The sequence below is a fragment of the Schistocerca gregaria genome, chromosome 3 (assembly GCF_023897955.1).
Source record: "Schistocerca gregaria isolate iqSchGreg1 chromosome 3, iqSchGreg1.2, whole genome shotgun sequence".
Lineage (NCBI taxonomy): Eukaryota > Metazoa > Arthropoda > Insecta > Orthoptera > Acrididae > Schistocerca > Schistocerca gregaria.
In genome coordinates, this window is record NC_064922.1 from 537,319,752 (window position 1) to 537,331,439 (window position 11,688).

At 39.5% G+C, this 11,688-nt stretch overlaps 1 protein-coding gene across 1 annotated transcript in view; it reads right to left on the reverse strand.

Moving 5' to 3' along the window:
* Positions 1-11,468, reverse strand: part of LOC126353753 (protein phosphatase 1 regulatory subunit 16A) — an 82,460-nt gene extending 70,992 nt beyond the window's left edge. The window contains exons 1-4 of the mRNA XM_050002807.1: positions 11,075-11,468; positions 10,739-10,983; positions 10,313-10,383; positions 3,116-3,261 (exon numbers count right to left, since the gene is read on the reverse strand). Coding sequence (XP_049858764.1) covers positions 3,116-3,261; positions 10,313-10,383; positions 10,739-10,979 — 458 coding nt within the window. The 5' untranslated portion in view covers positions 10,980-10,983; positions 11,075-11,468. The remainder of the gene's footprint in view (positions 1-3,115; positions 3,262-10,312; positions 10,384-10,738; positions 10,984-11,074) is intronic.
* Positions 11,469-11,688: the final 220 nt, after the last annotated feature.

An 11,688-nucleotide genomic window follows, 5' to 3' on the forward strand; every position in this document is an offset into this window, starting at 1 on the left:
CACTGCCGAAACACAACGTCCCACATGGGCAGAAATTTCCTGGATGGATCCAGCACTTTCTCTCATGCCAATAATGCACCTTCTTTCAAACTCTTTGATTTGATAGTATGTTTCGTGCATATGCCACACTGATCCATAACCTTCAGTTTACAGAAACAGGCACATTTTATTGGATGGCAGTGTTGCATTGCAATGTCAATGCTGATCTTGAACCTGCAGGCCGATATGGCTCAAATGCTAATCATTTCGGCAGAACATACTAATGTACATGTCCTCCGAATATGAACATTCTATCTCTAGTCATTCAAGGTGTTCGGTTTTTCTGAACGTGAGTATAAATGTGAGATGGGCTCCAGATCTTGCAGACCCAGTTTCCACATGGACAAAGGGCACCTGTATACATCAGCACTGGTGGAGCTAAAGCCCCAACTGCATCTCTCAGTGGCAACTTTGTAATACTAGAACACTATACTCCAACTGCTGAAATGATCTGCTATCATATCAACTATGTCTCTTGCAGTGGTCTGCAGGCTTATACTGAATTTAACATTTCCGCAGAAACTGGGCACCTTCCACTTCTCTCATGTATTCCCATGACTGTTTCCCAAACAACTGTACATGTTACGAAATCTTAGTTTTTGAAGGCCTACCGAAATCTAATCTCCTAACAATAACGCTGAATGTCGTGGAAAACTCGAGATTAACTAATCCGCCACAGCAAGAATCTGTGAAGCATTTATTCAATACCACAATGTAGGAGAATAGTTTATTGTGTTCACAAATTGTTGCCACTATTTTATTTTGCTTTACTTGGTAATTAGATAACTGATGCACTGATAAAGCAACTGATTTGAGCTGGTGATGAGGGATTCGCAAGGAGTGGCACACACAATTAAACAAGAATAGTCTCTTCTCATTTATATGCATGAACTTACTCTATGTTAGACGTTTCAGTTAGTCCACTTGTGACTTGACCTTGGTGATTGTCCACTGTAATATGGATACTACCTGTAGTTAGTGGAAAGGTGTTTGTTTTTCTACCCTCATGTCTTCACGTTTAGTTAGGGAGTGAACCTACCCTTTACGCTCACAAACTGTCAGCAAGCACCCCAGAAAAAAATGGCAAATCCTGCTCAAGTGGGATGGCATGAATGAATCTGGACTGCAAGCTATTGGGAGGTGATATTGCTACAGCCAACTTTCTCATGCATGTAAACTGTATGTACTCCTGTCAACTGCGTGAAAATTTAATATATATTTCCAAAGTGAACTATTTTTGGAGTTGTGTATGTAATTACCCCAAGTCATTTTCTATTTGTCACCAGTCCCAGTCAGTAATGTATTATAAATTAACCTTTACTATTCTTGAAAACAGTGATTTAGAACTGGCAATTCAGAAACTAAATTAACTTTCATTTGCCTACCTTAATGCCTGAATCCTGCACCACACAGAAGTAACTTTTTCTAAATGATTTTCTCTTGATTAATTGAAAACTGTGATCTACAAGCTAAGCTGCAACCAATGTGCTGCATTCTATGTGGGCTTGACAACCAACAAACTGTCTTGTCCACGTGAATGGCCCCCAACAAACTGTGGCCAAGAAACAAGTGGACCACCTGGTTGCTGAGCACGCTGCCAACCTTAATTTCAATGACTGCTTCACAGCCTGTGCCATATAGATCCTTCCCAAAACATCAGCTTTTCTGAACTGCGCAGATGGGAACTTTCCATGTAATAATTCAATATATCCTATGTTTCCATAACCTGCCTGGCCTAAACCTTCATTAGTCATTGTCCTCACCCATCCAGCCTCCCTGTCCGTATTCCAGCACCATACAGTCCTCATTCCACCAATGCACCCAGTCTTTTTACTTATCTCATTATCCGCTTCCCCCCCCCCCCCCCCCCCACCTCTCCCCTGCCATCCGCCTAACCTCCTGACTGCACATAGTTGGCCTACCCTCTCTCCACCTCATCCCTGCATGCTCTCCAGCAGCACTACACTGTCTGGCACCCCTACCCTACTACCTATCCCCCTCCAGACCCCAGCCTCTTCCTTACCCCACCAAGTCATCACTCCCATCATGTACTGTTGCTGCTGCTGCTCGCAGTGTGGCTACAGTTGCCGGAGACTGCAGTCGTGTGTGTGTGTGTGTGTGTGTGTGTGTGTGTGTGTGTGTGTGTGTGTGTGTGTGTGTGATCTAATTTTGATAAAGGCCTTATGGGCTAAAAGCTTCTTGTTGTGCCTATCTGTGACTCAGCATCTCTGTTGTATGATGAGTGACAACTGCCTTTTCTTAATGTTGTTACATTCCATCCTGGATTTTCTATTGTTTGATTTCATTATTTTTTCAGTGTTATTTTCCATATCTTTCTACAAGACAGATTGCCACTACATATGCTGCAGACCAGCACTGTGAAACGTGTACCATTAATAGCGATCATTAGCAAATGTGAGACTCAATAAGTGAAAATCTACAGTGAACTTTTTAACAGATTTAGTGTACATTGTTTCAATTTGTAATCACTTTGATAGTAGCGAGCTTTATTAACAAAACAAAGAAATATGACTGTCCTAATTTCCAGTTTTACTCAATCATGTCCAATGGCCTTACCTGACTCATATGCAGTGTAATTTTTCTATGAGACCACAGCTTAAACTAATTATGACTAGTTCCAGAAAATTTCTGTAATAACAGTGCATGCATTTCTGACTCCTACTTATGTCTAGATAGTATGCTGACATTTACCACTTCAAACATTTTAACTTTAACAGAACACTGAATGAAAATTGTATTTGGATTTGTTTTGCTTATGAGGTGACGGTAAGAGGAGGCAGTGGAAAAATTCCTCGACTATATTATAAAATATACTCTCTGCAGCCAAGCCTATGCATCCCAGAATTTTGTGTACACAGGAAACAATGCACATTTCTCGTGATCTATATCTCAAATTTTGATGAAACAAAAGATTAAATTTGTACAATTGACCAAGGTGACAAGATATCACTCAAGTACCAAAGTAACATACATATACTGCTAAACATAAAGTGTCTTGTACAGTTTAAAATATTCTGATCATAATCAATATCCAAAATTAAAGACACAAACTTACCTACTAATGAGATATCTAACAAGATGTAAGTGGCCACAAGTAGCTGCGGCATGAAGAGGAGTCCATTTTTCACTATCTTCTGCATTCACATTTGCTCCATACTCTATAAGCAGTTTCATCATTTCCTCATTGTCATCTATGCAGCACTAAAATAGAAATGAACTTATTCCAGTATAACATTTTATATCAATAAGTAAAAGAGTAACTAACATAATTTTTTCTTATTTCAAATGTTTTTGTTAAGCAACTCACTGTGAAGTAGTGACATGAAAAATGTACTAACTACAGGCAACTTAATCAGTAAAATGACAAATCTAACAACAGAGAACTGAAAGCAAAAGTCCACAGCTTAATCCAGACTGAATTATTCACTCTGCAGTGGAGTATGCACTGCTATGAAACTTCCTGGCATATTAAAACTGTGTGCTAGACTGAGACTTGAACTTGAAACCTTTGCCAAACTGAGCTACCCAAGCACAACTCATGACCCATCCTCACAGCTTTACTTCCATCAGTACCTCGTCTCCACTCCAGTCTGAAAAATTCATTTTGGAAACATTCCCCATGGTATGGCCAAGTCATGTGTCCGCAATATCTTTTCTTCCAAGAGTGCTAGTCTTGACAATTTTTCGGGAGAACTTCTATGACGTTTGGAAGATAGAAGATGAAGTACGGGTGGAAATACAGCTGTGAAGATGGGTTGTGACATGTGCTTGGGCAGCTCAGTCTGTAAAGCACTTGCCTCTGAAAGGCAAAGGTCTCAAGTTTGAGTCTCAGTCTGGCACACAGTTTTAATCTGGCAGGAAGTTTCATATGCAGCTTAATATTCCCTTACGGACAGGCTCAGATTCAGTCCATCGCGTAACTCACAGACCAGTAAGCAATAAGCCTGGATGGTTTTCTGGTAGCTTCCCACATACATTTCACAAAATTCAGGGCTCTTTACTATGTCTACTTATTGTATTACTATTTGTCATGTTTTCGCTTTTACCCAAGTGATTTAATTTGTAAAATTCATTACTACTTCTCTCAAAGCATTGTTTTCACCTACGAGGTGCATACAAGTGTCGTTTTTTAAAAATTCTATTTTGGCATGATAATGTTAAAGGAAATATTAGAGAGAGCAAATACTCAAGATGTTGCAATAGTGCCTGAAGCTCTTTTTCATGCTACTGATGCAGAGAAAAATTTTAAGGGTGATCTAATCACTGATCAAAGACCTGCTCCCAGATACAAGGAAATAAGCTAGTGGCATTGAGAAAAGTGATACAGAAAAAGATGAAGAAATGAAAGAAGATGATAAATTGAACAAAACAACTTACAAAGCTTGTAAAAATGTGGAAAAGGAGAGTCACTGATACCTTACAATGGAAGAGGATACTGCTGCATGCAACAAGAAAGAAAAAAGCTTAGCAAAAACATCATCCTGGTGTGAAAGGTTAGCTAAAGATGTAGAAACAGTCCTTGCTACTTGGCATTGTCTTGTGAATGAGTCAGTGCTCAACAGACTAGTAACAATCACTGCTCAATTTGTCAATTTTCTAAAAGAGCAATTTTCTAGGTCCCAAAATGTTCTTCCTACTGACCACATTGAGATCTAAGCATTTATCGGTCTCTTGTGTCTGGCCTTTTGAAGATCTTGGATGAATTCACATGATATATGAGACACCAGCAGAAATGAGGTTGGGAAATACTCAGGCTAACAATGTGCCTGAAGCACCTGAGGATTATGAGAGGTACATCAGATTTAATGACAAAGAGAGCCAATCTCAATAGAAGAAATCTGATAATCTGGCAGCTGTCCAGGACCACCAGAGCTGCTATTCTCGAACAACTGACAAAAAGCTCGAGTTTTGTGGAAAATGTTCCTTTCACCAATATACCCCTTCCAAAACTGTGAAATGTGGTGTTAAAATATTTGCCTTGGTGTTTGTCAAACTTTCTTATACCCATAACTTAGAAGTTTATACAGGGTGTTACAAAAAGGTACGGCCAAACTTTCAGGAAACATTCCTCACACACAAATAAAGAAAAGATTTTATGTGGACATGTGTCGGGAAACGCTTAATTTCCATGTTAGAGCTCATTTTAGTTTCGTCAGTATGTACTGTACTTCGTCGATTCACTGCCAGTTGGCCCAATTGAAGGAAGGTAATGTTGACTTCGGTGCTTGTGTTGACATGCGACTCATTGCTCTACAGTATTAGCATCAAGCACATCAGTATGTAGCATTAACAGGTTAGTGTTCATCACAAACGTGGTCTGGCAGTCAGTGCAATGTTTACAAATGCGGAGTTGGCAGATGCCCATTTGATGTATGGATTAGCACGGGGCAATAGCCGTGGCGCGGTACGTTTGTATCGAGACAGATTTCCAGAATGAAGGTGTCCCGACAGGAAGACATTCGAAGCAATTGATCGGCATCTTAGGGAGCATGGAACATTCCAGCCTATGACTCGCAATTGGGGAAAACCTAGAACGACGATGACATCTGCAATGGACGAGGCAATTCTTCTTGCAGTTGACGATAACCCTAATGTCAGTGTCAGAGAAGTTGCTGCTGCACAAGGTAATGTTGTCCACGTCACTATATGGAGAGTGCTACGGGAGATCCAGTTGTTTCCGTACCATGTACAGTGTGTGCAAGCACTATCAGCAGCTGATTGACCTCCACAGGTACACTTCTGCGAATGGTTCATCCAACAATGTGTCAATCCTCATTTCAGTGCAAATGTTCTCTTTACAGATGAGGCTTCGTTCCAAAGTGATCAAATTGTAAATTTTCACAATAAACATGTGTGGGCTGACGAGAATCCGCACGCAATAGTGCAATCACGTCATCAACACAGATTTTCTGTGAATGTTTGGGCAGGCATTGTTGGTGATGTCTTGATTGGGCCCCATGTTCTTCCACCTACGCTTAATGGAGCACGTTATCATGATTTCATATGGGATACTCTACCTGTGCTGCTAGAACATGTGCCTTTACAAGTACAACACAACATGTGGTTCATGCATGTTGGAGCTCCTGCACATTTCATTCTAAGTGTTCGTTCGCTTCTCAACAACAGATTCGGTGACCGATGGATTGGTAGAGGCAGACCAATTCCTTGGCCTCCATGCTCTCCTGACCTCAACCCTCTTGACTTTCATTTATGGGGGCACTCGAAAGCTGTCTACGGAACCCCGGTACCAATTGTAGAGACTCTTCATGCTCGTATTGTGGACAGCTGTGATACAATACGCCATTCTCCAGGGCATCAGGGATTCCATGCGATGGAGGGCAGATGCATGTATCCTCACTAACAGAGGACATTTTGAACATTTCCTGTAACTAAGTGTTTGAAGTCACGCTGGTACATTCTGTTGCTGTGTGTTTCCATTCCATGATTAATGTGATTTGAGGAGAAGTAATAAAATGAGCTCTAACATGTAAAGTAAGTGTTTCCAGACACATGTCCACATAACATATTTTCTTGCTTTGTGTGTGAAGAATGTTTCCTGAAAGTTTGGCTGTACCTGTATTGGTAAGCAACCAGAAAGACCTTTTGTTGTTACTAAAAGAACATTGACAATGTAAGGTGGTTCTCTGCACCAATATTCAACACAGGGCATCATCTTACATTGGACAATTGGTTCTATAATGTGGGCCAAGAAAAACAAATTTGCTGATACCCACAGAGTGGAAATAGGTGGGCTAGCAAGAAGAAGAAGCATTTTCGGCTTCACAAAGGAAGATACATTGTTGGCCCACATTCTTAAAAATAAGACAAACAAAGTATGCATTTCAATGATCAGAGTGTCACTAGAATTGGAGAAGCAAAGAAGCCAGAAATTGTGACTTTTACAATCAAATTAAAGAACAGATTGACACTGCCAGAAGCTTTGTGCTACAAGCCTGGAGGACACAACACTACCCAATTGGAGTTCGCTTCTGTGGGATTAACGTGGATGGCATAAAAAACAAATACTTTTTGCTGGTAAGAATGACACAGTAAAAAGTAATCTGTGTCCTTTCATTGGCTTGCAATGCAGATTATCAATCTTTCACAATACAACAAGGGCATTTATGTGATGTTTAAGTCATGTTCCAAAAATTCTGCCTGTTGTTCAGAAGTTTCTGATGAATTCTGGTGCAGTTAATATGCATGCTCTGCCCATGTTTATATCACTCGCAAATGTGTTACTAATTATGAACTTGTCTGGATTATACTTTTGTTATTGTACATTGAGAAATTGTTCAAAAACAAAATAAAATACACAAAATAAATGATTTTTCCATTATACTTTTTTTAAAAAATAGTTAAAAATAGAAAGGGGAAAAAACCAGATAAGATGGAAAAATTGAGTATTCACCTGTCAGGTTCAAATGATGGATTAATTTCATCCACTCTCAACTGAAGTGTCATCTTTCAATATAACCTAGATCTCAGGATATGCAACAGATGTTGACTTTGCTAACTTACAACCCAACTGTCACCTTCCAACCTACCCTAACATACACTTCACTACAGATAAACTGTTCACCACAACTTACGTTTCAAAAAACAATATACACGCAAAAGAAATATTATGTTTTCTATTCTCTCTCCGTTTGAGTGCTTATAACTTTACATGTTTAGTTTCATTACCCATTTACATCGTGAGGTGCATGGCAGAGGTTATGTCCCATTGTACCAGCGATTAGGGTTTCTTCCTGTTCCATTCATGTTTGGAGTGTGGAAAGAGTGGTTGACTGAATTCCTCTAAGCATGCAGTAATTAATCTACTCTTATCCTCATGACCCCTAAGTGAGTGATATGTAGGGCATTTTAGTGTATTCCTAGAGTTATCATTTAAAGCCAGTTCTTGAGACTCTGTTGACACACTTTCTCAGGATGGTAAACATCTCTCTTCAAGAGTCTTCCAGTTCAGTTCCTTCAGTATCTCTGTGATACTCTCCCACAGATCAAACAAACCTGTGACCATTCATGCTGCCCTTCTCTGTATATGTTCAATATCCCCTGTTATTCCAATTTGGTGCAGATACTACACACTTGAGCAATATTCTAGAACCAGTCACACAAGTGATCTGTGAGCAATCTCAGGTCGACCGAAGCGTCCGATCCCACCCGTCAGCTTTGACCCGTGACGTAAGGCTGTTGTGGTGTGTGAAGTCACGACGGCACGGAATTTAGTTTGTAAGAGTGACGTGTTTGTAGGTGTCATTTTGATGCTATCAGTGGTGCTCTCTGGTGGTGTGTTAGGTGATGTTTTCGGTTTAGTTTGCAAGTGTGGTCTCGTGTGTGAATTTTGGTAAATTGCTTTTTTTATGTCTTTGGTAGGTATGGATATGACTGACAGGGTCAACAGTTTTTGTTTGTCGTCTATGATGGGGGACAGTGCGTTGTTTCTAATAAAATTTCTTCAGCTATTCGGATTTTTGGATGAAGTCGTGAAATGTTTAGTATGTTGTGAAGAAATAAGGCTTACTTAAAGTTCCGGTGTCTCGGACAAGGGACGGCTGTATGTGGAGATGTCGTAAGGATAACAGGTCAAGGGAAGTGTTCAATCCCAATTTATGAGATTGGGAGCTGCTGTTGAGCTATATAGGTTCAAGGGAAGTGTCCGATTTCAGATGATATTGTGTTTAGTGGTATTTGGGGAGTTTTGTGATGTTGGTTTTTTTCGTTGTTATGCGTGGTTTTGTATGGGGGTGGGTGTTTAAATTTGTTTATATTTAGCTTGTCCCCACCCAAAAACCCCCTATTTCCCGCACTTGTCCCGTTAGTGTCATTAGGCTTTTTGTGGAACGTGTGTGTATTTGTTATTTGATGTATTTTCGTCCTCAATGTGTATGTAACGACTTTATAGGCGCTGTATTGGAATCATAGTTTATGGTCGTTTCCGCCATATTTGTGATGTCATGGGTCATAGCAGTTAGGCGGGATCAGACGCTTTCGTATCTCCGCCATGTCCTTTGTAGACTTACTCCACTTCCCCAGTATTCTACCAATAAACAGAAGTCTACCACATGCTTCACCCACAACTAAGACTAAGTGACCACTACATTCATACAGTACAAGTAGTTTCAAATGACCCTTATATTCTTGTGAAGAAGCCTCATCAGCCAAGCCCCAAATAATTTATCTAAATATTTGTATTTGGGGGGAGTACGGCGGGTGAAGAATGTAAATTTCAGTTAACACTAGTGTTCATATTTAACAGTGTTTTTAATTTTACAGGCCACAGACAGTAGACAGCAGTCTCTGAAATTAGTAAAGTTATACAAGTGTGTAGTATGAAATAGTAGATGAAAACAGCAGCTGAGAAGTGTCAAATACAAAGCAGTGACATATTTATCTCATTTTTTTCTTTTTCTTTTTCAAAGTAGCTCCTTTTCTCTTAACAAAGTAATTCCAACAATTATTAGTGTGATAGGTTAACGCGAGTCTTAATTTGATGTATTTTACTTGTGTTTTCTAAAGTGGCATGTTAATGTATAGTGTGTCGTGATGAGATTATGGAGCACAATAAGTGAATGCCCACACCATCTACTGCAATGCACAATTCCTTAAACTTGCTGTTAAGAATTTTGTCATGAGGGAAGAAGAAAATAAATTCTAAGACCACTGGAGGAAAGTGTGTTAAACATACATGTTGCATGGGTTTAGTTACTAAGTGACAGCAGTAACAACAGATGTCTCCTTAGTACTGCAGTACAAACACAAGTTGTATCAATATTGGGAGCTTGCTGACTTCACATAACCTTTCTGAAATGATTTTAAAAAATGCAGAATGAGCCCAGAAAACACCTTTATCAGAACGTATGCTGGAAGAAAAAGCTACTTCCAAGTCATTTAATAGGTTCTGTCTGGCCATGACATGTTTTTGTAATTAATTTGAGGTAAATGCCAAGATGGATCCTCCAACAAGACCATCACAGACCGCACTTGTTCTACCCTCATGAAAGATCAATATATATTTTTATTAAGATGATAAATTCTGTGTCTCGGTGAGAATGGCCCAAAGGCTATTAAATTACTATAGTATACTATGCTAAACTACCAGTCATGACCAGAGAGTGGATTTAATCTTCATCTAATTTGTCCGCCGGAGCTTGATATGAAGCACTTTGTTCACTCACTCACATAATGTAGACCAACAATGTACAAAATAGATGTAAAATACTGGGCAAATGAGGACATGGTTAATTACCTGATGCAAAGCAGTAAGGCCATCTTCATTTGTTGAGTCAGGACTAACACCTTTCATTAAAAGTCTTCTCACTGCAAAACAAATGATCACATTACCTCAAATTCAACTGGTAAGAATTTTTGTGCTAAGGAGTATCATACCATCAAGTCAAAATGAAGTCGCAAGCTGTCCTTTATACATTGTAGTATAGTATCCTGCTTTACATGAATTATCTAGTTTTCTGACAGATTAATGACCCCCGAGTTTTCAGATATTGACAGCTAAAGCTATTTACAATATAATTCTCCAATGACAGTACAATTTGGATATACTATAACAGATGCTGGATCATTTGATTTGCCTACTTCGTTCGAACGAAGTAATTTTGGATTAAAAAGTAGAATTGAAACAGACATGTCTTCATCTACAATGTTTGATATGGTATACCTTCATCTATATCATTTCTGGCTGCTGCTTCTAGCAGCATTACACTGTCACTAAAATATATATGCCGCTTTGATGACTTGCTGATTTCTCTGGAGTTTCCCCTGTGCCTCATCCATTCTTTCTCTCGCTGGCTCCATAGTTTCAGCTGTTGTAGCCTACGCCGACGGGCCAGATGGAGGCGTTCTTGAGTGCTCAAGTGCTCCACATGAGCCATTTCGGCAACAAGATCTGCATGCTCCATCTTTCTAAAAACCATATAAACACAAGCGAATGCGATGAAAAAATCTTGACTTATCAAACTCTAAAATATAACAAGTATACAAACCAAAACAATACCTGTATCTGGGAGTTCACTGCAATTGTTGAACGTTACTTAAATCAAATTTGTTGTCATTTGAGATCCACGAAATGTATGGGCGCTTCTGCCCATATAAAGCATAGGCCTTTTTATGTCAGGTACACATTGCTGTTATTAGGCCGACTTATCTGGTCATTCTTTCGTGGCTTATGCTTCCTACCTGTTGTTCCTGGGAAACAATGATAAGATACCGCTTCCCATTTTAATTTCTTGTCGTTGTGAATGAAAAGTATATTTTGACTACGCACGACTTTGTTCGACTTAGCTTCCACATCACGTATTCCTGTCACTTGAAGTTTATTTTGCGAAAGTTATGGAATTATCGCGACTTCTACAAGTGTTACATCTTCCACGCACGGCAGTCTGCATAATGTAGGTCACTGCTGGGAGTGGGAGCTCGGCGAAACGATGTTTTTTAGTTGCAGAAACGCAGCGGCATGCTAGTTAATCGAAAATAACAGTCTGATTCTCTAGAAAATTTCAGCAACACGCGAAAAATTACTTTGAAAATTGTTTCACTGTTTTTTTTTCATTTAGGTTGTATCAACGGATTAAAAAAACTGCACTTTCAAAGAACTTCCATGTAACCTTG